This window comes from Watersipora subatra, chromosome 10, assembly GCF_963576615.1.
Source record: "Watersipora subatra chromosome 10, tzWatSuba1.1, whole genome shotgun sequence".
Lineage (NCBI taxonomy): Eukaryota > Metazoa > Bryozoa > Gymnolaemata > Cheilostomatida > Watersiporidae > Watersipora > Watersipora subatra.
In genome coordinates, this window is record NC_088717.1 from 17,613,249 (window position 1) to 17,640,480 (window position 27,232).

General features: G+C 36.9%; 1 protein-coding gene across 2 annotated transcripts; it reads left to right on the top strand.

Annotated features, from left to right (window-relative positions):
* The first annotated feature begins 186 nt into the window (after positions 1–186).
* On the top strand, positions 187–20,178 carry LOC137406266 (uncharacterized). 2 transcript variants are annotated; one of them, XM_068092806.1, is made up of 8 exons: positions 187–316; positions 2,006–2,362; positions 4,238–4,518; positions 7,584–7,782; positions 8,220–8,371; positions 10,860–11,062; positions 14,510–14,624; positions 19,422–20,178. In XM_068092806.1, exons 2-8 carry the CDS (start codon positions 2,075–2,077, stop codon positions 19,642–19,644), a joined length of 1,461 nt encoding a protein of 486 aa, XP_067948907.1. In that variant the 5' UTR covers positions 187–316; positions 2,006–2,074; the 3' UTR covers positions 19,645–20,178. The 2 variants fall into 2 exon arrangements, with proteins under 2 accessions (XP_067948907.1, XP_067948906.1); XM_068092805.1 differs by having other exon boundaries at positions 197–316; positions 2,003–2,362.
* Positions 20,179–27,232: the final 7,054 nt, after the last annotated feature.

A 27,232-nucleotide genomic window follows, 5' to 3' on the forward strand; every position in this document is an offset into this window, starting at 1 on the left:
GAATAAAGGACAGCAGCAAATTCAAACCGAGATTAAACAGTGAAAAAATTGAATCGCGAAAACCCATAACAAGAAACCTAGGTTCCTGACTTTGTCTCAGTTGTATTCTTAGGTTCTTCAGTGATTATGTGTAGTTACTTTGATGGTTTAATGATTTTTAGTGAGCTTGCGCTAAGGGCATGCATCGCAGTTTAATTTTCGCGCACAACTGCAACATTTTGGTATCATAAAAATGTTGTATACTATTATAGCAGTTGCAAATGTATACTGGCGTATTTAGACTGTTAAGTCAAAGGTTGCTGAAAGTCGAAAATTGGTGCGTATGTGTCAAAATCACAGGCGTCAAGTCGTCACACTTTGTAGGATTGAATAGGCTGAGGACAATAGTAATGATTATTTCTATATTGAATTGAATAGGAGAAAAGCTTCAATTTGCAGGCGAGATGAAAGAGTGATATTTGTATCATATATAATGTAATCACAGCAAAACAAATTGATTTTACTGGCGGTTGTAATCATGAACTGAGGACAAACTGGCCGAGGACCTTGGTTAACATATAGGTTTCGCAACTACTGTGTTAAATTTTTCACATTACAACTACTGGAAATACAGAATATCTGTTTATAATTTACACTTGATAAGAGCATTCCGTAAGGCATTTGCTAAAGAGTTGTGTAGACCTTTAACATTTTCCATGAAATTTAGTCTCTTGAATATTCAAGCAAGTTCTTGCAATAAATATTTGGTTCCTGTTTAACTATCTATAGGATTGTGGTCTACTTTTGCTTGAATAGGCAAAAACTAGTTTTGATAGTTCATGATTCCATAGTAGTGCAAGTGCATCCTTAGTACTGGCATAATTCTAAATATTGGATAACTTATGTCTGTATGCAATGCAAAGGTTTTATAATTTGTTCTTGGCTGTCTACAGTCTGTTTAATAGTAATTAGTCATAACTATTACTTGGCAGTAGTTATTTTTTTCAAACCAACAGTTTTATCTCAATAGTTCCCATATGAATGCATTTACTAAAAAACAGTAAGGAACATTGCAAACTCTTGATGGCCTATCCTATGAAGGCTCTATATCTAGGTTAACTTGTCAAGCGAAGGAGAGCATTAAATAAAAACCATAAAATTTTTAGATACCGTTTCAATTTCGGTTGGAGCTGATTACTTGGCATCCTTTGTTATGGATAGCACTGGCCATTATAACTTAGTTTAAATGTCTGTTTATGAATTTCTATTGTCCTAGTTATAGGTTTTCATCCTTGCAGCGAGAACTTGAATAATGGCATAGTTCATGCTTATAATTTACCTGACATGAGCCGAAATGGTCTTTATCATTTCATCGGTATTCTTAGATGGTTGGAGCATCCTCAATTATTGGTAGGCTATAAGTGAACATATGGTTATAGGTGAAGATTTTTTGGCTCACTTTTGTTCTGCCTCATAGTCAAATTTTGCCTCAGCAAATCGCTGAGTGTTGTCATCTGAAGTGCCTCCATCACTCCGGCCTCAGCGTCTTATGTTTCTACTTTTGCTACTTCTATGATATTTTTGTATGATAAATAACATAGTTTGTCAAAAAATACAATGCTCGGGTCATTCAATTCAAGTACCGTAAAGGCATCAGAAGCTACAATACACTAATAGTAAACTATACAAGGGTAAATATAGTGTATTTCATTGGCTATGTAACTATAATATCGCTAATATTTTAGTGGTTTTTTGCATGGTTACCCCTCCAACCAAAATCAGATGTGCCTTAGTGTACATCAAAAGTCAAAATGCCAGTGTATTGTTAATAACACCTCAACCCATCAATGAGGTCATGTACAGACTGCTGCCATAGACTAAAATGGTCACTCTTATTCTGCCAATGATAAAAATGCACACACTCACATTTTAACTGAGATGTCTATATCATGGCACATGGAGTATTCGTGTAGCTTCTAGTAGGTACTTCGGCATCTTTGGCTAATGCTAATCATTTTTGCAGCAGAAGTTTAGCGAAAATGGACAATTCCAGCTTATTGAAGCGTAAAGAGAAACATCATGCAAACAGAGAGAAATGAATATCGTGGAACCTGCCATTGAGAGTCTCTCCTACATCCTAGACTTACATTACCAAGTTGTAACATATTGTTTAATCACCATTTATGGGGCAGTTGTTACTACAGTCAGCATTTTTCAAACTATTACCTTTGTTATCGGGCATTTCTTTAGTGGAATAGCGACACTGACACTTGATACATTTTGGGCTATAGTAAACTTTAGCAAGGTTATTGTTTGGATCATAGCATGGTTCGCTATTCTCATTCAACGCACCCTCCTGGCAGTCGAGTCTCTACTCTATCATGTACGTATAGATACATTTTAATCTGCTTTATCTGATCCATTGACTATTTTAGCATACTAAAATAATTCATACTAGCATTGCTAGTTAGGAGCACTTCACAGAAGTCATTGCGATGACATTAGTTATGTTAATAAAAGCTAAAAGTTTGATGTTTATCACTTATTAAACTGTTTTAACTAAATGTAAAATTACAAGCACAATGCCATAAGATCACAGATATTAATTAAATTTGAAGTTTTGTATGTCCACGGAAGTTGGGTCTTGCTAGACTCTCGTACAATGGCAAGCGAAACTTATACGCTTTGCAATCACAGCATTCATAGGAATTTCCAATGGCGCAAACACTGTCAGTAACTTCTACATCTTTTGTGACGTATTATGAACCAGGTTATGAACAAATTATATTTGAACCAGGTTTAAAGGCCTGGCTACACATGCTGGGGTAATGTGTAGCCAATGTGTACTGCAGATATCTGCAGTAGTTACACACCAATGCTACTCTCGAACTCGTAGACATATTTTCAAATAAATTGACCATTGAGAATTGGCCTTACTCATATGAGGATCATGAGATCCTTGATGGAACTTCTATTATTATTATCAAAGTATTGTCAGCATATGGGTTTGCAGCTAATCTGACTCATCAGCAGTTTTTGATAACAGTATCGTTTGTGCATTTTTCTCAAGAATTATCATCTAGAGAGTTTCATGGACAGTTACAATTTACACTCGAGGCCTTTATACTCTACAGGATAAAATTATTCGCAGAGTTAAATTTCGCGAAAATTATCTTTTCATGGCATATTCGCAGACTAAATTATTCGCGGATGAACACATTCGCGAATAAAATAATCTGTGAAAGCAGCTAGCAATAGAGTAAAACCTTCACGTGTGTATACCACAGGTTTAGGTTTCTATTTAGCTAGGAAATTTATGTTGATCATGCTGAGCTATAAATTTTTGACTGAATCTAGAGGTTTTTATGAATATTTATCGATGTGGAGGCTTTTGGTGAACCAGCTTGTTGTAAGTTGGTTTTTTCAACGTAAAGAACTGCAGGAGAGATTTTTGCGATGATGACGCCGTGCCGAATTCCAAATAACTTGTGACACCCTTGAATAATTTTGTATAAAGAAGTGTGATGCATTGGCAATGGGCTTAGCTGAAAGCCCCGACGATGTTTTTAAAAGAGTTTAAAACTCGGCTACGTTTACTAACTCTGCCTAACGGTTAGTTTTTAATTTGAGGTAGTAGTTATTCTCCCTTGTGTTGAAAAGTAAAACAAATTATTCGCACATTTTAATAATTCCCCGAATTGCCAGTACGTGAATTATTAAATCCATCGAATAATTTCATCCTGTAGAGTATATATGTTGAAAGTGTGACCTCTGTTGGTTCACAGATAAATGGTTACTTGTACGAAACTCTGTCGGTGTTCAAAAGCTGATGTTTAATAAAACCAATTAGCGATAATTAATAAAATAGAATTAAATTAAAATGATGTTCATTTAAGTCAACGTTTTCAGCCTATCGCCGATGTACCAGTCTTATTTTTATAATGTCGACTGACATGTTTATTTTGATACAAAGCATTAACAACGTGTTGGTTATGTAAATGGCCCATTTCTATGACTCGGAGATGTCCATCTATGATTCATAGATGTTCACCTATAATTCATAGAAGTTCACCTATGGTTCATAGAAGTTCACCTATGGTTCTTAGATGTTGTTCCTTATCTTTATTTTCTGGCGTTTGTTATTATGACGTCTGATACTTTATTTATTATGTTTGTTCCTTATATTTGTTTTACTGACATCACCTTTCCAACCATCCTCTTCAGTTGCGCTATTTTATTGCTTGGTCAAAAATTGTAGATTTGTTTGGGTGTGATGTCAATAGTCTACAGGCTGTGGTCGGTGCTGACTGAGACTTATTTCTTCCTCCGGTGGACAATCTGTTTGCCCTATGTACATCTTATTTCTCTCGACAATCATCTCCGCTGGTGCTACACAGAAATCACCCGGGTGCTGTCCTACCTCAGTACAACAACCGTGCATGCCTTTATTAGTTGCTTCTACCACATACTCCTCATTCCACATCATTTGGCAAGCTTTGGGTGGTGGACATGTTCCGGATTATTCCAGCTTATAAGTCGGTAAATTTTTAAAATAGTCAAACATGCCTAGATTGAGTTTTAACATCAACTGGAAGTGTTTCCATCATTTCATTCATTATGCTTAGAGATTACCTTGCACCAGATTTTACTAGAAAGTATCGGTATTTTTCCATCATTTGCGATTGTATTGATGCTTGAAGTGACCTTACCGCCAGGATGTTTCAAGATTAAAATCAACAAACTCGACCGCTGTTGAAACATCCAGTTAAATTAAAAGTGTGATTATGGCACCTATAGTTACAAAGAGATCGACAGAATAAAGGCAAGTAACGCTGCTTATATAACTTATATAGTTGTAAAGAGGCTGGCAGAATAGAGACTCGTAACGCTGCAACTTGAACATAATATCCAATATCCACTATTATAACAAATTATAATCTTGAGACATCCTGGCAGTCAGATCGCCTCGACCATCAAAAACAATCTCAACCGATAGAAAATATTAATTCTTTCTGTTAACACCTACTGAATTTTTTTGCAAGTCCATCTTTAACAATTGTTAAACAAATCGTTTTTGTGGTTTTAGTTTCTTGTGACGCCCCACCTTGCTCAACCCCTGACTCAGAGATGTCCATCTATGATTCATGGATGTTCACCTATGATTCATAGAAGTTCACCTATGGTTCATAGATGTTCATCTATGATTCATAGATGTTCACCTATGGTTCATAGATATTCACCTATGATTCACAGAAGTTCACCTATGGTTCATAGATGTTCATTTATGATTCATAGATGTTCACCTATGATTCATAGATATTCACCTATGATCCATAGATGTTCACCTATGATTCATAGATGTTCACCTATGACTCATAGATGTTCACTTATGACTAATAGATATTCACCTATGATTCATAGATGTTCACCTATGATCCATAGATGTTCACCTATGATCCATAGATGTTCACCTGATTCATAGATGTAACTGAACATCAGGAAGTTAGCGCTATCACTCATTGCTTCTCTCTAAATCACTTTAGCAAAGTTCATGAGAGACTGTTGACATAACTAGTATTATCCAGTGTCTCTCATAAAACCGCTGACTCATCACATCGAGCTCATCCTCCTTTGACTCTTCCTTGAGTTAATTCGTGTTTAACTATTACCCTAGGACACTTATGTATTCGCTTCATCTAACTTTCGCATTTTCGCGGAGTCATCCTCTCGCGAAAATTTCATGTGCGAAACTAAACTATCATAACGAACGAGCGAAAACACGAAATTAAATAGCTTTGTTCATTGATAGTCCAAGAAACAAATGGCAGCAAGCGATCAAATTGCATTATCGATCTCACCCATACCATTCTACCTGCGGTTCACAATTACAAACTAGTCTCAAATTGAAATTTTTTTTCTTATCGGTGAACCAAGCCCATATTCCCTGGGGCAGCTGGCCGGCTGAGCCGTCCCAACTTTTTAGGAACTTTCCACGGCTAAATAGTAAATACAGTCAAACTCGGATAACTCGCCCTCGGATAAAATGTAACATTTCATCTCAAACACAAGGTTAACTCGAACGGATTTGTTTGGTCCGTTCCCACGCAATGATAAATGGCTTCAGATAACTCGACCTCAACATCATTTATTCGAAAATTTATTTGCCCAACGGCTATGGAGACGGTTTTTATCGCTGTAGAGTATCATTTTATTCGAAGCCATAGAGACAAACATCAACTTTTAGTAGTTCTCAGGCATCATTATTATCGTCATCAGTGGAAAAATATTCTTGTTAACGACCTTTATAAAGGTTTGCAAAATATCAAGTTTTACCAAACATCCGCTTGGCCATGTCCCATCAAAAGCGTGGAAACTTCCGTATGAACTTAAAATAAAATCGGCAAAATTGATCTTTGTTGAAACGCTCAAAAGAAAAAGATGACTTTTTTCTGAGCATTTTAACTGCGGTCAAGTTTTGCCTATTTTAATTTTAAAATCGTCTCGTCAGTCACATCACCTAAAACTAAACAAATTTCAAAAAATAGAAAAATATTGATTCTTTCCGATAAAAAAATTTTAAACTTCACGCGAGAGGCCCGGCTGAGGCCCTACATAAGAAAAACCTGTTGGGCGCTTACACCGCCCCCCTCAACACACCCAGGTGTTCATAACTAGCCGCCTAACATTAGCCGCCCCAACTTGCAATCAGTGAATACAGGCCTGCGGTGAACTGAACCTGAGGAATCTAATTATGTTTGTTCCACTGCATTTATTTTCACATCGTTATATTTTCGCACTCATCAGAGCTGCGAAATTAAGTTGCAATGAAATTTTACTCTGTATGCTACTCACGAAACTAAATACTAGCGAAATATAAGTGTCCTAGGGTACATCGGGCTTGCTGGGAATGCTAACATTCAATAACATTGTGGGATGATCTTTAATAGGCGTGAATGTCTAATGCTGGTACTTTGAGCTCAAGATATTGAAATCAATAAACTATAACCCTAAAAGTAAAAAAAAAGTTTTGGCTTTTAATTGATTACTGAGTTTAAAATTGATCTCTAACCAATGCACAATGTAACCGGCAATCTTAGCATTGTTGATTGATAGTCACTAAGTCTCAAGAAGGCAAGGGTCCTTCGAAGATTATGTGAATATCCATACAAATATTTTTGTGTAACAGATAATCGATAGAATAACGTTTTATGTGTCAAGAACGCATTGTGAAGCTTGTACTCATTTCACTGAGAAGGCTATATCATAGCTTAAATGTTTTTTGCACGATGGCATCTTAAACCCTCTAATCAACGTTATAGGTCATGGAAGGTCTAAACTGATACGATGTTGCAAATTGAGGATTTGTCGATCAACTTAGTTTTTCAACGCACCTCGGTCAAAAAACTATATATTATTTGATGTGTTGGCTCGTTTTTATATATCATCAAACCATATCTTTGACATACCATCACCTCATTCACACTTCAAGATTTATTCTATAGAACTTCAGCTGCACGATGCTTAATGTCATTATGAGAAAACAAATTAATAATCGACCGAAATTCAAGCATAGTTTGCACTTCCGATCCTATTCTATCATTCAGGCTTGCTGGAAGTATACAAATACTAACTTTAGACTCCTATCAACACCTAAAATATTTGTCAAGAAATGCGACGGATACTTTGTCAATGACATTCAATGCAGTGAAAGACACATATATCTCCTCTGCTCAGTGGCTGGTCTCCCAAAGCTCTCCTTTTTACAGAAACTCATGTATTTGGAGCACTCATTTTATCGACGAGGTACAGAAATGTTCTTTCTAAGGTGTCTACAAATATTTTGTTGGTTGAATCTATTCATATATCTTAAGTTTCTTTAGTTTTACTTTTTCGTTTTTAACATTGTATGCTAACCTATTATACTGGATACCGACATGACCCTCATGTTACCAGCTTTTCAACGAGCAAAGATCTTGTTAATGTCATTTTTAATTCCACTGACACTGGAAAACTTTCATTTTAATAACTTTTGATATTTAACGGTTTTTTATAAGGGAGCACAGGCTATGAATAATAAAAACTTAGTGACTTGTCTAAATGGAGGTATCATGCTGATATGTTGTAATGGTTTACATTGACACATAGCCTTTTATGGAGGCATTGTGACAGTTGTTTTATGTAGTTAAAGTTGTGCTCGAGTCAATCAGTGAGTCAATTTATTCATCTAATATTATTTTAAGGTATACTTTGGGAATCTCTCTGTTGTCTTCAGTGGACAATCTACCATTAGCAGTTTTCTGCATTGTCTCTTCCGACTACCCTTCAAGGTTCTTGTCACACTCACCAAAGATGTTTTTACCTATTTACAGCGAGTTTCTCAGCTCGGGTCGAGGTAAGTGTCCATGCACTGTGAGAAATTGTCATGAGTAATCAGTATGTAGATAATTATCCCTTGAAGTGGTAAGGTGACTGAGTGGTGTGGTGGTAGCGTGCTTGCCTTGGAATCTGATGCTCTAAGTTTGATTCTCGTGCAAAGCAATATTTTTTTGCTAATGCTCTGAGCGTGACTTTAGACGGACACGGCTCTTATTATAGTAAAGTATTTTTGTCAGGGAGGTTTATGATTTCGTAAATGTGGACTTCTAAACATAAAATTCAGGAAAAAATACTTATCGAAAAGCTTCTTAATTTGTTTCTGCTCAGTAATGCATTGTTCTCAGCAAAAAGAGATCAGTGTCCGAATGGTCACCATGCGCTAATGAAAAAGTTCAGTACAGCGCATCCTCAGGATAGGATTACCCTGATATACGATTTTTTTATCTTTCGAAGTTGAACATGATGGTTTTTTCACCTCACCATACCAATCTTATATCACCGTACGAATTCAACAAAATTTTCACTTGAGTTCAAATTTGGCAGTTGCTGTGTTTATTACGCATGTCAAAATGACAAAGACACCATAATGCTATTCGCTAAAATATTTTCACAACGCTTGAAAGAATCACAATGACAGATTTCTCTCAATTCAACAATTCTCCCGTGTAAGAAGTAATATTTTCCCTTTGAAACTAGTAACAAAGTTGGAGTTGCGATTCCTTCAAACAGAAGGTCAAACAACTTCCCTTAACCTGCTAACAAAAATCCAGTTCATTACAAAAACAATCATTTGAGCTTTTTTGTCGAATTAGGTTAAAAAAGGAATTAAACAGAGCCGCTAACAGCTATAGCGAAAGCGGTGACAGAAGCTGGTAAGTGATAAAATTTTAATGATAAAAAGTTGAAATTCAGTAAAATAGTTAAAAATACATATTAAAACTTAACTTTAAGTGTGTGTGTGCGTGTTTAGTAAGCTAAACTTGCTTGAGGTGAATTCAAAGTTTATGTTATACACACGTCTGTCTTGAAGGTAAGAACTCCCTGCGGTACATACTGCTTCTACTGCATGTTGTACATTGTATTTTGTACGTCGCATTTTATTACAATCCTACTCACAAAATACATGTACACTAAATACACTAAAGTTACTGTAGGTAACTATAGTTACTGAACTTAACACACTATTTTATTTCTAATTATGAATATGTATAGCACTTACCGGTATATAAAATTTTGAGGATTTTTACCAAGTGATGTTTGCATTATATAACTAGAAATTCCTCTGTCATACAGCCCACGACCAAAGTGATAATGGAAAAAAGAAAGGGTACTGTTGATTGTTGAAAAAGTAGTTCTCAACAGGAATTGACAGAGTATAGTGTAAATGAGACTTGTTTGAGATGATATAAAATAAATTTGAGGGAGCACGACGGAGTAATTGGTTAATTGTTGATATTACAATATATGTTATAAGTAGGCGATACAGTATCTGTTAAATGTCGCGCAGTCTAGTCTCCTCTCTTTTGCGTTGTAAGATTTGGTCATTGATAGCTATTCAAGTGATGCGCTCCCTAGCGAAGTTGTTAACAAGTAAGTCATTGATGTTCCAAACTCTAGAGAGAGCAACAAACGATATTCCAGCGGTCATTACGCGGTGGCCTATATCAATGACAGCAGCTTTAGCCGTGGTAAGACCTTGACTCTTGTGTATTGTCAAACCCCATGCTAGATCGAGAAGAACGTCTCGTCATAAATGGGGCATTATAGTTCAGCCCTAGCTTGTACATAAGTTGTATAGAATTTTGGCTAACGTTTTAAATAGTTCAATGAAACCTTCGGTGATTGGACAAAAAAAACATAGGCTGATGAACTGTGTACCACAATTTCGTACCTGTAAATCGGTCTACGCCTCAAACGGTCTACGTTTATTACAGAGACCTTCGAATAAATTCGATTACAAGTAAACAAGGCCATAGACTGGTAAAATTAGCAAGGTTTTCTCGTGAAATGCGCACTGCTAAATAGTTCTACTATCTGTCGCACGGCTTTATTGGCGTTTCAATTTTCGGTCTTGACTTTTATTAAACTGAGCTTTTCAAGCGTTTTTCTGGCAATTTTCGTCCAAATAAATCTGTCTATTTGTGTATAATCCGATCAGATGGGTAAGTTTTAAGATAATAACGACGGTTTACAGAGACTTGGTAACATATTTAACTAGGTTTGTATGTGTTTTGTATCGTTATTATACTTTAACGACTCTACAAAACGATGGTTAAATTTGTTGATGAGATTTCAAAACAAGGGTTCGTCTCATTGATGAATAATTTTCGTAAGTTGTGTGCACATGCATTTATCATAAAAACTCTCAAACTTCGCTCCACTCGTTTGGTCGTGGGATTACCACGGTTTTTATACTCCTACATATGACTTTTTCATCATACGACGCCAACCCTGGAACGGATCAACATCGTATTCTGAGGGTGCACTGTATTGTATAATTGCAGTGAGATCACTCCTATCTATTATCCCTTCCCCAATATTCCGAGGGACATTTATTGTGTAGTGGAGGAGCTCATATGGCTTGCCTGGATCACACTGCTCACTAACTGGCAAGGAATTCTTCTCCTATCTGTTCTTGTCAGCGGAATCTATTTTATGATGAAACGGCACAGCTTCGTGGCTCAACGTTTCCATCGACCTGTCGACGGTAACTTTTTACCATCACCTACAACGCTTAGATTCCTAACTAAGTACTACAGTCTTGCTGGTTAGAGCTCATTGAGACCTAAACATTTTTGCCGATCTAGTTGTCTCAGGCAGCCGATGGCTGTTCTATTCCTAGTGGTGGAATAATTTATCTACTCGTTCATTTTGCATGAGGTTTACTTGTCACAGCAGGTCAACCTCAATAATACAGCGAATATAGAAAATGTATACTAGCTGTACATTCTATATTCTAATCTCCTTCCCTTTTTCCATTCTTCTCTGTCTCTCTCTCTTTTCATCTCATTCTCTCCATCCCTATTTCTCCCCATCCCTATTTCTCCCTTTCTCTATTCCTCTCTTTCTCTATTCCTCTCTCTATTCCTCTCTTTCTCTATTCCTCTCTCTATTCCTCTCTTTCTCTATTCCTCTCTCTATTCCTCTCTTTCTTTATTCCTCTCTCTATTCCTCTCTCTATTCCTCTCTCTATTCCTCTCTCTATTCCTCTCTCTATTCCTCTCTTTATTCTCTCTATTCCTCTCTCTATTCCTCTCTCTATTCCTCTCTCCATTCCTCTCTCCATTCCTCTCTCCATTCCTCTCTCCATTCCTCTCTCCATTCCTCTCTCCATTCCTCTCTCCATTCCTCTCTCCATCCCTATTTCTCTCCATCCCTATTTCTCCCTTTCTCTATTCCTCTCTTTCTCTATTCCTCTCTTTCTCTATTCCTCTCTCTATTCCTTTCTCTATTCCTCTCTTTCTCTATTCCTCTCTCTATTCCTCTCTCTATTCCTCTCTTTCTCTATTCCTCTCTCTATTCCTCTCTCTATTCCTCTCTCTATTCCTCTCTCCATTCCTCTCTCCATTCCTCTCTCCATTCCTCTCTCCATTCCTCTCTCCATTCCTCTCTCCATCCCTATTTCTCTCCATCCCTATTTCTCCCTTTCTCTATTCCTCTCTTTCTCTATTCCTCTCTCTATTCCTCTCTCTATTCCTCTCTTTCTCTATTCCTCTCTCTATTCCTCTCTCTATTCCTCTCTCTATTCCTCTCTCCATTCCTCTCTCTATTCCTCTCTCTATTCCTCTCTCTATTCCTCTCTCCATTCCTCTCTCTCTATTCCTCTCTCCATTCCTCTCTCTATTCCTCTCTCTATTCCTCTCTCTATTCCTCTCTCTATTCCTCTCTCTATTCCTCTCTCTATTCCTCTCTCTATTCCTCTCTCTATTCCTCTCTCTATTCCTCTCTCCATTCCTCTCTCCATTCCTCTCTCTATTCCTCTCTCTATTCCTCTCTCTATTCCTCTCTCCATTCCTCTCTCTCTATTCCTCTCTCCATTCCTCTCTCCATTCCTCTCTCTATTCCTCTCTCTATTCCTCTCTTTCTCTATTCCTCTCTCTATTCCTCTCTCTATTCCTCTCTCTATTCCTCTCTCTATTCCTCTCTCTATTCCTCTCTCTATTCCTCTCTCCATTCCTCTCTCTATTCCTCTCTCTATTCCTCTCTCTATTCCTCTCTCTATTCCTCTCTCTATTCCTCTCTCTCCATTCCTCTCTCTCCATTCCTCTCTCCATTCCTCTCTCTATTCCTCTCTCTATTCCTCTCTCTATTCCTCTCTCTATTCCTCTCTCTATTCCTCTCTCTATTCCTCTCTCTATTCCTCTCTCTATTCCTCTCTCTATTCCTCTCTCTATTCCTCTCTCTATTCCTCTCTCTATTCCTCTCTCTATTCCTCTCTCTATTCCTCTCTCTATTCCTCTCTCCATTCCTCTCTCTCTATTCCTCTCTCCATTCCTCTCTCTATTCCTCTCTCCATTCCTCTCTTTCTCTATTCCTCTCTCTATTCCTCTCTCTATTCCTCTCTCTATTCCTCTCTCTATTCCTCTCTCTATTCCTCTCTCTATTCCTCTCTCTATTCCTCTCTCTATTCCTCTCTCTATTCCTCTCTCTATTCCTCTCTCTATTCCTCTCTCCATTCCTCTCTCCATTCCTCTCTCTATTCCTCTCTCTATTCCTCTCTCCATTCCTCTCTCTATTCCTCTCTCTATTCCTCTCTCCATTCCTCTCTTTCTCTATTCCTCTCTCTATTCCTCTCTTTCTCTATGCCTCTCTCTATTCCTCTCTCCATTCCTCTCTTTCTCTATTCCTCTCTCTATTCCTCTCTCCATTCCTCTCTCTATTCCTCTCTCTATTCCTCTCTCCATTCCTCTCTTTCTCTATTCCTCTCTCTATTCCTCTCTTTCTCTATTCCTCTCTCTATTCCTCTCTCCATTCCTCTCTTTCTCTATTCCTCTCTCTATTCCTCTCTTTCTCTATTCCTCTCTCCATTCCTCTCTTTCTCTATTCCTCTCTCTATTCCTCTCTCTCTATTCCTCTCTCCATTCCTCTCTCCATTCCTCTCTCCATTCCTCTCTCCATTCCTCTCTCCATTCCTCTCTCCATTCCTCTCTCTATTCCTCTCTCTATTCCTCTCTCTATTCCTCTCTCTATTCCTCTCTCCATTCCTCTCTCCATTCCTCTCTCCATTACTCTCTCCATTCCTCTCTCCATTCCTCTCTCCATTCCTCTCTCCATTCCTCTCTCTATTCCTCTCTTTCTCTATTCCTCTCTCTATTCCTCTCTCCATTCCTCTCTTTCTCTATTCCTCTCTCTATTCCTCTCTCCATTCCTCTCTCTATTCCTCTCTCTATTCCTCTCTCCATTCCTCTCTTTCTCTATTCCTCTCTCTATTCCTCTCTTTCTCTATTCCTCTCTCTATTCCTCTCTCCATTCCTCTCTTTCTCTATTCCTCTCTCTATTCCTCTCTTTCTCTATTCCTCTCTCCATTCCTCTCTTTCTCTATTCCTCTCTCTATTCCTCTCTCTATTCCTCTCTCTCTATTCCTCTCTCCATTCCTCTCTCCATTCCTCTCTCCATTCCTCTTTCCATTCCTCTCTCCATTCCTCTCTCCATTCCTCTCTCTATTCCTCTCTCTATTCCTCTCTCTATTCCTCTCTCTATTCCTCTCTCTATTCCTCTCTCCATTCCTCTCTCCATTCCTCTCTCCATTCCTCTCTCCATTCCTCTCTCTATTCCTCTCTCTATTCCTCTCTCCATTCCTCTCTCTATTCCTCTCTCTATTCCTCTCTCCATTCCTCTCTTTCTCCGTCTGTCTCACTTCTTTCATCTCTTTCGCTCCCTCCATTCCACCTTCCCTCCTTTTTTTCTCTTTTTTTTCGTTCCTTCTCTACCTCTCTTTTCCCTTCTCTCTCTTCGTCTCCCTTGCTTTTTTGTCTCTCGTCTGATGAGTGTGGATATATGAGATAGTTTATACCATAAACAGACTTTGGTTTAAGTTGAAGCCATTGTGTTTTCGTCGATTGTGTTATTATGTTACAACTCCTTGTCTGAGAAAGCAATTTCTGTTGATGGGACATTATCATTCCTTAAGCGCAACTTCTTGTGGCTTTCCTAGAAGTTGCTCCTGAAGAGTTGGAAGATGAAATTGGGCCAGAGATCCAGCTGCCTCTAATGACCTCTCGAAGAGTAACGAGGTCAAGGTCACAGACGCCTGACCTTTCTACTCCAGGGTAAACTCTCAATCAAGTTGTTCTACTAGTTTAGTAAGCACTTTGCTTAGGTGTTAATTTCACACAATTTCAAACTGTCTCAATTTGGTTGCTAATCACAAAATACACTTGATAACAGGGTGTTATTTGTGTTAGACTGTATATAGTCATACCTCAACATACGAGCTCATCTGCTCACTAACTGGCAAGGAATACTCCTATCTGTCTTTGTCAGCGGAATCTTTTTCATGATTCAACGATTCCATCGACTTACCGACGCTAATTTTTGCGTTGTGGGACTTCATTATAGCATATCTAAGTACAAATTAATCTGTTAGCATTCTATGAAAAAACACCTAAACTGGATATTAGGGTGGAAAAACGTGTTTGTAATTGTTGTAATTCAGCACACGGGCTAAAAAAGTAACAAATACCTATGTAGATGTTTTTATCCGCAATAAAATGTAACATCACTATATACACTATGGAGTTTTTACCTTCGAGCCAAACGTTGTGGGTAACAGCCCTCTGAGAGCCTTTTGTGACTCAGCGTATTTGAAACTTTGAATTTAACTTCAATGGATTTAGCTTAATAAACACACACTTGAAGCAAAGTTTCATTTTGCACAAAACTTACTTCAATTATTTCATCATTATTGTTAAGTATCCACTTCCAGTTAGCAATATTTTGCGTCGTATTCTCTATAACTTTTAGCCAACCTTTTAAATATTTTTCTCAAACCGATTTGAGAAGAAAGACCCAGCGATGCTGTTCTCGAAAGCGGCCTCTCACATACTTCACCGTATAGTGCCCATCGACAGCCAGCTCGTATCTCAAAGATGACTCGTATCTCAAAGATGACTCGTATCTCAAGGACGAAACTTGCTCCAAAATCAGCTTGTATGCTCCAATTTCTCGCGTGTCATGCCACCCGTATATAGAGGTATGACTGTATAGCATCTCTAACCAAAATAACAGACTTCATAGTATGATAATTGTCTCAAGTACAGGTAGTCCTCATTTAACGATGACCTTGCTCAATGACACCTCAGAGTTACTATGGTATGTTAAATATTGTCAAAGTTGTATATATATAAAAATATATAAATACAAATATATATATAGAAGTTAAATAAAAAGAAAGTATATTTCTTAAAACCACTTAAATCTATAATTCTCAAAGAATGTCTTCTGTCTGCGTTCCGGCTATAGATCTTAAAATCTTGATATTTAAATTTCGCGTTTTAATGGATTTGAACTGACGACGAGTTCCTCGAATAGATTCTAATCCAGACGCTCTACCACTGAGCTAGAACACCATAGTGGTCAGAGGTGTTTTAATATAACGTATACATCATGCGTGTGCTAATTATTTTAGCCTTGCATCTATGAGTTAGATGCTTCTATTCAGAAATATTTTGAGACCGGAGTATATGCAATGCGATGCTTATTCGTCTTTTTGCGTTAGGGCTCATTTATTTGGCCCCGCGATATCGACAATAATTTATCTCAAACTTAAAATTTGGCGATTTGTGTACTGATGATATAAGTTATTAAAAGATATGCGTCGCTGAACTTGCCATGGCGAGTTATCTGTATCCGTTATATGGTATGTCTGGTATCCGTTAAAATAAAAATGTTTCGCAATGATAAAACTAATGTTAAAAGTTCAAGGTTTACTAAAATACCTACTAAAACTTCTTTCAAGTATGTGTTTAGTAAACTAAATTCATTTAAAGGTTGACTTGCAACAAAATTCACATTACAGTTATTTGGTATAAAAAGATTCACCATGTCTTTCTCTGCTGCGTTGTAGGTGCAAGATATGTGGAAATGTGATTACAAGCTCTTAAAAGCTCAAAAACAAACAGTTGATCGCAGCCATCACGAAATCGCCGTATATCCATATATCTGTAGATCGGAATCAGTTTATTTCTCTGACGTAGTCATTACATTTGGTTTTTGTTTTGTCACATGATGTTCTCACGTAAATTGAAAGGCCAATAAAAGGCTCAATATACAACTTCTCGTAGCACTAGTTTATGACAAACACTTCGGGTTTTACCGAAGACCCCGTATCAAATATAGATGCTCGCTACTTTACAGTTTTGTGGCGGCTTGGTCTAATCGTCAAGTCGTAATCTGATCACGTAACCCATACTTCGCAAACATTTTCTGCAGCATTTTTCGATTATCACAGGTGACCAACAGGATCGTCATGTTTATCAAACAATGATATGTACTCTTTCGAGCTAAGGTTAAAAAATTAATCGAATTTTCACGGTAGGTTATAAGATATCAGTGCTGAACGTGACAGCATTACAATGACAATAAAATAGACGCGTAAGAACAATAGACATGGTTTTATTGAATGCGTGAAGTATATTTGTGAAAATATTTTGAAGAATGAGGTTGCGTGAAAGTGTAAACAGAAGCCATCTTGTACAACTACGTCTCATTTGGGCCGTTTTGGAAAGAGATTCCAACTTACGGCGTTTTTGTGATGGCTGCAATTAACTGTTCATTTTGAGCTATTAAGCGCTTGTAATCACATTTCTACATATTTTGCTCCTAAAACACAGCAAAGTAAGACATAGTAAACCTTTTGATACCAAATAACCGTAATGTGGATTTTGTTGCAAGTCAACTTTTAAAATAGATTCAGCGTTTATGTTGCACGTCTGTCTCGAAGGTAAAAACTCTTCACGTAGTACATTGTAATGTTATACCATCTTGGGCACGCAAACCATAATCACTAAATGCACTAAAGTCATTGTAGATACCTATAGTTACTAAGGTTAACATAGTATTTTGGCACTATTTTTAATGATGATGATTAGTACCTATAGCCTACGATATTAGCCTACATGCCAATTTTTGCATGCCAACACTGAAACGAACTGAAATCATATGATTGTATATTAAATAATTTTGGATTGTAATCATAGCAAAATAGACTATATTTTGCTATTACTTGCTACTGATTTCACATTTAGATTTAAACACCTTTACATTTGTATTTCTCCTTCTAATTTATCCCAACGAAATGCTTCTTTCAAGTTATGAAATTTTAAATTTACAGTTGTTTGAAAACCTTTATACAGTTGTTTTATTTATTTTTAATGTAGTTGTCCTGCTCAAAACCTTTTCCTCATGGTATGAAGTTTGAAAGTTGCAGTTGTTTGACAAAATTTGAAAACCTTTACAGTTGTTTTTTTTTTTCTCCCAATGTATTTCAATTACACAAAACACTTCTCTCATGATATGTAGTTGTAAGTTTAGAATGGCAAATGTTGTTATAATATGTTAAATACAAATCAATTTTATTTTCTGTCCAAAGACTTTTTTATTACCCGGGCAACGCCGGGTATTACAGCTAGTATACATACTGTATATATATATAAATACCATAAGCTGTTTTTTATTACCTGTGCAACGCAAAGTATTCAGTTAAGTGTTACATATGTATGCTAGCATGAGATTATATTCATGCACATATGGTATCAAATGTTAGACTGTCTGCGATAGCTGAAGCATCCTAGAATAAGATCATACAGGTACATACCAATGTTAAATAAAAATAGATATGCCAAAAAAGTAAATATAAAGGATAGGTAAAAACCAAACATCTACCACAATGTGCTCTACAGTAGCCTAACATTTGTTTACACGCTTGTGCACACATGAAATCTTATTAGAGAAAAAAAGAGTTAAAATTCAATGTACTTGCTAAAAGTTTCGACGTTGAATGTATTAGTAAAAGCTAGTACAAGCAGAGAAATAACAAAGGTATAGAAGTACAGTATAGCGCGAACAGCCTCTGCGTATGCAATGGAGGCTTGAAAGGAGGTGTTTGTTTGTGTGACAGAATCTCTCAGTGTCAGGTCTTCAGAATGTCGTTGAGTGAGGAATACCTGTACTTTATTAATATTCTTCATTAATATAGTAGTAATATTCCCCTGAAGCTAAAGCTATTTTTAATAATATTATGTATATGGAATATCTAATAAAGTGCAAATAACGCTTGCACTGGTATTTCAAACATTTGTGGTGTAAACAACCCTGGTCCTCTCATATACAGTATATTCATAGGTAAAGGACAAAGGTTTGAGCTCAAAAATAGAAACCTTCGATTTGTATGTTACTAAAGCCTGGTTCCCATATCGATTGCGAGACCCCTGCGGTAATATTGCACAGCAAAATGCTTGCGGCGCTAGGCTCGGCGGCTACTGTTCACGTGAAGCTGCATCTCTAATAACTGTATAAAAAATGTTCGCTCGCTATGTCATTTCGATAATGGTGACCTTGACCTGTACAATGCATTTCGGAAGGTTTTGCTCGCAGCTCTTCACGAAATTTGAACAGTGCTAAACTTTTGCGTTGATCGCCGGCAACTACCGGTGGTACCCGGTGTGTAGGTTCACATTTCATCGCTGATAGCCTGTGGTGCTGTCGCCGATCCTTTGCGGTGTATATGGGAACCAGGCTATATCAAAAAATGAAAATAAGGCCATGTCATCGTTAATCCTGTGATCCTATGTACTTTAAGAATGCACTTAAAACACTTATCTGCTATGTGCATGTACTAACTGTATTTGTCTCGTCAAGTGTTGCCATAGCAATATTTGATTGTATTCAGTATGTGTAAATGAAGATACACCAGAAAGTCCACTCTTTTTTGTTAGAGCTCATTGAATGGACTTAGTGATGATAACCTCAACTGATTAGCTCAATACTGTATATTAAACTACCATGCGATGTAACGACTAGCTAAATCAAGGTCATCCTGTAGTAACAGTCCTTCTTACTCGTTACAGAGCAGAGACGAGGTACATTCGTAAACTCAAAAGAAGACTTGACGATGAGGTGAACAATCGGCGATGTGTCATCTGTCATCACCTCAGTAGAAATATCCTGCTCATGCCGTGCAAGCATGTCTGTCTATGCACCGACTGTGTCCAAGAGGTGCTGCGTCGCACCCCTGCTACATGCCCTCTATGCAGAGCAAGAATTATCCAAGTTGTTGATGTGTTTCTGTAATCACATTTTCTGTTACCTTTTCACAATATTAATTTATGCTTTTTTACTTTTTTCCTATTTACATAGTGATCACTTTCCAATTATCTTCCTGGAAAGATTAAAGATTACTTTTCTAGCATTTAGCCTCAGAACTATTAGTGCAATTTATGGTATCTCTGCAGAGTAAAAATTGCTCATAGCGTAACAGATATAGCCGAGCATTGGTAGTTGCAATTTGTGTCTGATAGATCTAGCTTGTCTCTCTCACATGTTAAGAATATTTTGTTTAAAAAGCTATACCAATTTTATCTATTCTATATAATTATCTCATCAATTGCAATGTCTGTAGTTCGGTGAATCTATGGTAACACTCCTCTATATAACATATATAACATCTATATAACATCTATAACACTCCTCTATATAACATATATAACATCTATATAACACTCCTCTATATAACATATATAACATCTATAACACTCCTCTATATAACATCAACCAAAATTTTTATTACTATGAATTGTAAACAAAAAGCTTTATATTGTATTATAGGCAACCACCAGATAATACAATAAAAATATAATTTCACTTTTTACATAATCACAGTAGTCTGATTATAACACATGAGTGTTTCTATAGTCATAATCACAGTGATCTGATTATAACCCATGAGTATTTCTATAGTCATAGTCACAGTGATCTGATTGTAACCCATGAGTATTTCTATAGTCACAGTGATCTGATTGTAACCCATGAGTATTTCTATAGCCATGATCACAGTGATCTGATTATAATTCATGGGTATTTTTATAGCCATGATCACTGATCCGATTATAATCCATGAGTCTTTCTACAGTCATTATTTTCTACTGATCACTGTTACCATACAGTGATCAGTACACTGTCAGTCATTCCATCACTGCTACGGAGTACGACAGAATAATAAGCTGTATAAAAAATATTTATCACGAAACATGTGTCAGAGGTCGATAGGTATCCTTAATTAGGTTGGCTTTACGTTTAGCCTCGTTTAGCCTCGTCAACTTTGCTCTGAATGTATAGGTGAGTGGTCTTTTGTTTCCCTAATACAGATTAGACCAGTATACTAAAAACTTAAATACACATGCTAGATTCGCTTTTGTTTTTCCCTTTATGTGTATTTCTCTATAATATTGAAAATATTAACACACTACAGTAGAGAGATTGTGTTTCTCCTTTTTCCTTCCATGTAGATTACCCCATTAAGATGAGAAAGTAGAGGTAACAAATGCTTAGCCAGGTTGTTTATCGAAAATAGATTTATTAGAACTATTAGCTTGTTTAAAAGGTATTATCTATCATGATTACGCACAAACTTGACTCTGTTTTCACCATCTATTGTTTTGTGCTTTCAGCTGGCAACAATAGCGTTTCTTTGGTTCCGGTCAGGCAACAGCTTCTGTCAAACATTAGCCTTGTTTGCTGTTATCTTTCCTACTAGTCACATTCTTGTCTACTTTCCGTGTTGATTTTGATTTACTTGTTGTTTTATCTTTGGATGATTCAACTTTTTGCTTTTTATTTTTGTTAGGGAATTCTTTATGCTCCTTTTCCAGTGCCGCTTTAGGGACTTTGGCAACACTGGCTTTTTCTTCGATAGATGCTGATTTCACAGTGGCAGCTGATTGTGTGCCATGTTTGACCTCTTTTTGTTTGTTGGCAACCGTTACAGGTGCTTGAGAGTTATCACCCTTAGAGGAGCTGGTGGTTTCATCCGAAGAGCTACTCACCGTCTTCACCACAATGTTTGGCAGTGGCTGACGCCGCTCCATTGCAGGTACATCCGCTCTTGACTGGCGGTGAACTTCGTCTTGACATAACAAAATTATTCATGTTTATGTATTACAATGACAGTTTTTCTATCAGGCATTCTACAACATTGACACTAGTAAAAGTTATGAGTTTGCATTATTTGAAACTATTACCAGCATTGTTTTACAATATTTAATAACATTATGATTTTGCTGATATTCCTGGTTTTATAGGTATGACCTTTTACACCGTGGGTTACGCATACAATATATATAACATATTCATGTGTGCCCTATACAATGACTAAAATTCAAACGATTCTATTCTAAGGTCTGACCCAACTTTAGCAAATAGTGAACTATTTGACAGTGTACTGACAACAAACTGCTAACACTTAAATCTAAGGTGCAAGATAACCAGAGATGTAGTCATCTAAAAAACAAACAATGAAGCTATCTCAGTCTACATATAAAACTCTCAGTGACAGTGTTTGTCTTTTGTTTGCCCGTATTTCACTTGTCTGTCTTTTATTTGTCTGTCTTTCGCTTGTCCATCTTTCGCTTGTCCATCTTTTGCTTGTCTGTTTTCTATTTGTCCGTCTTTTGCTTGTCCATCTTTCATTTGTCCGTCTTTCGCTTGTCTGTCTTTTGCTTGTCCATTTTTTGCTCGTCCAATTTTGGTTTGTCTGCTTTTTGCTTGTCCGTTTTTCGTTTGTCCGTCTTTCACTTGTCCATCTTTCGTTTGTCCGTCTTTCGCTTGTCCGTTTTTCGCTTGTCCATCTTTCGCTTGTCCGTCTTTCTCTTGTCCATCTTTCGCTCATCCATTTTTGGTTTGTCTGTTTTTCGCTTGTTCATCTTACGTTTGTCCATATTTTGTTTGTCCGTCTTTTGCTTCTCCGTCTTTCATTAGTTTGTCAGTCTTATAGTGTTTGTTGAAGCAATAATCACCTAAACCATGGTTACTCTATTAATCTGCACCTTGATTCGTACATGGTATCCATGTCATCAGTCCAAGTACATACCTAGATCTCTATCAGAAAGCTCAGCTCGACAATATGCCAGGAATAAGCCAGCTAGAAGACTTCCAACAGCGACCATGATAAACATTGAATATTGAACTACCAATGGGTACTCTCCATTCTGCCCCCATGGCTTCACAGTTTGGAGTTTCTTTGGATAACGCTTCACTTCATACTTCCATCCTGTGAAACGTTGTAGGTAGTGTAAGTCTCAAGCTAGTGACAATAAAAACAGAAAATAAAATTTGGTATAATTTGAGAAAAGAAATAGCGAGGTAGAATAAAAAATATGTTGCTGCCAGCTGACTAAATTTGTGAAAGAGCTGTTTATTATGTCTGAATTAAATTAACGTGCTAACAACAGCTAAGGTGATGCTGACCTCACACTCCCCAGCAATAGAATAATTGATGAAAATGAAACTAGGCCAAACAAGAAGAAAAGAAAAACAAACATAATTTTATTCCAACACGAGTTTCATACTTAGCGACAGCTATAAAGAATTATGCCTTTACAAACACAGCGACATGCAAAGTAATTATCAAAGCTATAACAACAAGTGTAGTTAGGCTAAGCGAAGAGTGATAAAATATGCTTGTGCGAGACTGCTACATGAAGTTGTGTACTCTTGGTTCAAATGATTGAATAGACAATTCCCAATTTCGTAAACAGGACAATTAGCAGAGCCTACCGTGATTTAATGGTATAAAAAACCTGATCAGTAAATAACATGGTCCAATTACCAAATAAGGCACTGTTGGTGACAGAAAAGGATTCAAACCTTAAATTGATCTCTCTACCAAATCACCTTGTACAAATTTGCATGCCTGTTGACAGGCAATCGTCTAAATTAAGTTCAGGGAAGGAAGCTAATGACAATCATTCGATATATTTACCACATACTATTAACTAAACAATGCATAAACACATCAATGAGTTGCAAACTAAATTTTTTAACAGAGAGGTTGTCACAGCTGCCATTCCCATACTTTGTGAGACATCTGAAAAAATCATGTTTTAGGATTCATCTCCCTTTTCAATAAGATTTCGTAAGTAGCGATAATTGAAAGCAGATTTGCAATTTTTCTAATGATTGTTTTGCAGTGACTAAAGTCAATGCTGAAGTCAAAATTTATCTTCCATTTATCCTTCAACATTCTATTTACTACAATTACTCCATATGTTATATATTTATATATGTGTGCACATCTTGTATCTATATAAACATGTGTTTGTTTGTCTTTTGTTGATCTGTCTTTCCGTTTGTTCAGTACTAGCAACAATAATTAAAAATGAAAAATTAGCTGTGCACTGTATTTCAACATGGAACCTGCACTTCTGCAGACAAGCATTTATCCAGTACACTAGGTTGTCTAACTGGCTATACTATGAAATAAATTGTGCACATACTTATTACATATGGCAATCTTTTATGGCTTCATGCTAATCATTTCAGCTGGCATTATGCCAACATTGTGCTAGAATTTCTGGTCAGAAAAAAATGCTTAAACTCACATGGGCATCAGGACTATTGCAATTAGTATAGAGCTGTAATAGGCACCGCAGCTGGTACAGTATGTACGAATTACGCAGAATAAGCACAGTGCACAAAAATAAACAAATACCTTCCTTTAAAAAGTAAAAGGTAGATGTTGTATATATACTATTCAAGATATCTAATACACTAATATCTATATAGATATACTATATCTATTAATAGCTACGTTATTCTAATAATAGCTATAGCCGGACAATCAAAACGACAAATACACACACCAACTTTGAAAAAATATATATATAGATATATATGTATAAAAAGTTACTCTCGGCCAATGATGGTATAGGCACACAGTTTTCAGCCTCAAACTTGCTGATGCCATATCCTGCTATACATGTGCAGAATTCATTGTCACAATGTGTATTGCCTATGCCTCTGCATTCAACATCTGTCTGGCAGGTGGTGTATGTGGCCTACAATAACATTAGTAAGGCCACTAGAGAAGCTTTTGGAAATACTCATGACAATTATGGAGAAAAATCAATAATGATGATTATTTTATGAGTTGTAAAACACCCCATTCTTGATGAGTTCCATGAATTTTACATAACAAGCCACGCATTGAGAAAGCTGGAACAGCCATGAAGGAGATGGTGACTCTCGGTTGAATTATGTATTTTTTTGCAATGATTCTGCAATCCTTCCATGTCTGGCTGTAGAAGTTTATTTTTTATGTTTTCATGGATTTTGAGTAAACTTCATCATAGCCTGACCAAAGTCAATAGCTCAACTGCTGTAGAAGTAGAGTTGGAATATTGCAGCTCCGATCCAATTTCCATTAGGGTCAGCCACTACATTATCTTTGATATGATTTGAGCAGAAGACTAACATAGATATCGTCCATAATATTATTGCTATTATGAATAAGCTTAAAAAAGAATATTAGTAATAACAGAAACCCTTAATAAAAGGACACTAATCTTTTCTGACATTTTCATGGTGACACCAGTTAGAGCACAACTAAATTGGAGAACCATCTAATAATGTTAAACGAATTTCAACATATTAAAAGGCTGCAAGTCATCAACTTATATAGCCAAGTTTTATCTCAAAATACCGTTCTAATCTCATTTCACTATGAACATTATTATTTACTTAAACTCATGCAAAACAATTATAATTAAGACTTTATTATAAAAATAAAAGGTTGATGGTAGCTTGTCTGTAAAGCATAGTTGCCCAAGCTGTTTGGATCTCTCTCAGCCAGCTAATCTATTGATGAAAACAATAGCAAGTTATTGAAACCTTCCCTTGAGAAAGGAACTGCTCATCATATTATATAAACTTTCAGTTTACTAGTTTACAATCTGATGTTTTAGCAGGCATTTGTATGTATTTGCTGTTTCTTCGGTCAGCGCTGTTGAAGATACGTATAACTTCCCACAGACAATCACCATGAAAATATCACACTCAAAGACAAGCAAAAACATGAAGAACGAGAAGCTCAATTTGTTTTTAATGCTTCAAATTCAATGATTCATGATTGAATGATTCAGGCTTGGGCAGTCATGAATTAGTAGATAAATGAGTGTAGGAGCATCAAGCTTATGTACATGTGTACATAAGCAGATCAGGTATGTATTTAGGCTCCATACCTACACATGTCTATATAGATCAGTGTTAGTATTTTTGTCTTTTTGACTTTTCGTGCACCCTATGTCCAGTTATAGCGGTGTCCCTATGTCCAGTTACAGCGGTGTCCCTATGTCCAGTTACAGCGGTGTCCCTATGTCCAGTTACAGCGGTGTCCCTATGTCCAGTTACAGCGGTGTCCCTATGTCTAGTTACAGCGGTGTCCCTATGTCCAGTTATAGCGGTGTCCCTATGTCCAGTTACAGCGGTGTCCCTATGTCCAGTTACAGCGGTGTCCCTATGTCCAGTTACAGCGGTGTCCCTATGTCCAGTTACAGCGGTGTCCCTATGTCCAGTTACAGCGGTGTCCCTATGTCCAGTTACAGCGGTGTCCCTATGTCCAGTTACAGCGGTGTCCCTATGTCCAGTTATAGCGGTGTCCCTATGTCCAGTTATAGCGGTGTCCCTATGTCCAGTTACAGCGGTGTCCCTATGTCCAGTTACAGCGGTGTCCCTATGTCCAGTTACAGCGGTGTCCCTATGTCCAGTTACAGCGGTGTCCCTATGTCCAGTTACAGCGGTGTCCCTATGTCCAGTTACAGCGGTGTCCCTATGTCCAGTTACAGCGGTGTCCCTATGTCCAGTTACAGCGGTGTCCCTATGTCCAGTTACAGCGGTGTCCCTATGTCCAGTTACAGCGGTTAAAATCCAGTAATGATAAACCCGTATTGCAGAGGATTTGACTAAACCATTAAGCTACACGGAATACACTAGCTTAATTGGGCAAAGTGATTATCTGCGTTAGAATACACATAGTGATTCTGTGTTTCACGCAATGTCACTAAAGCTTGCTTTCACGGCTTGTCCTATCTTTACTCGGAGATTGTATAAAACGTACCATTGAGTACAAACATTGCTGGTTCTTGCAACCATAGATTTTAGTATTAAAACCATAGCAGTCCTCTACTGACTGGCAGTCATGATTGAAGTCCTGGTGTAAAACTACAACAAACAAGTATTCTACCGCCTATAAATGGTAGATATCCATCTAATCTTATGATATTTTGTTATAAAACAAAGCTGGATTCAATAGTATTTAATAATATATTGCATTATAATATATTATTTCGTATATTCATATATAAAAATCGGCTACATGTACATATATATAAAATATAGCAATAGCTAATGGGTATATAAGCTAGGTTATCTGATCAACAGTTTGTTGCATATTTGAGAGTCAATAAACTACATTTGTTATACTTCTACTGTTATTCATGCAGACTGCAGAGCAGCATATCACTAACTACAAAAACAAAAAAACCATCAAAAACATGAACACCGAACTATTAACAAGGTTGCTAAGCTCATGCTAGAGTTGTCAGCAATATTGACTAGCCATGGAAACCAGGGTCATTGGCATATATGCTGTAGCCATAATATTAGCACCATGAGTTGAGCTTTTTAAGACATTTAGAATCACCATATCATGAACTTGAAGTAAGCTTGCTAGACATTCTATCAGCAGGTACACTAATAAAATTCCATAAATTTGCTCAAAGTAAATATTAAAACAAATTGAGCTGGCCTTTAGCAAATCTCGTACATGAAAGCTTTAGTCAATCGTATCTGAATATATAGATATCTGAATAAACTGAAAGAATACCTT

Coding starts and splice junctions, on each gene's coding strand:
- LOC137406266 (XM_068092806.1), top strand. CDS start 2,075: ATGAATATCGTGGAACCTGCCATTGAGAGTCTCTCCTACATCCTAGAC. Junction 8,372..10,859: donor GTTTCTCAGCTCGGGTCGAG/GTAAGTGTCCAT, acceptor GTATAATTGCAG/TGAGATCACTCCTATCTATT. Junction 14,625..19,421: donor CCTGACCTTTCTACTCCAGG/GTAAACTCTCAA, acceptor TACTCGTTACAG/AGCAGAGACGAGGTACATTC.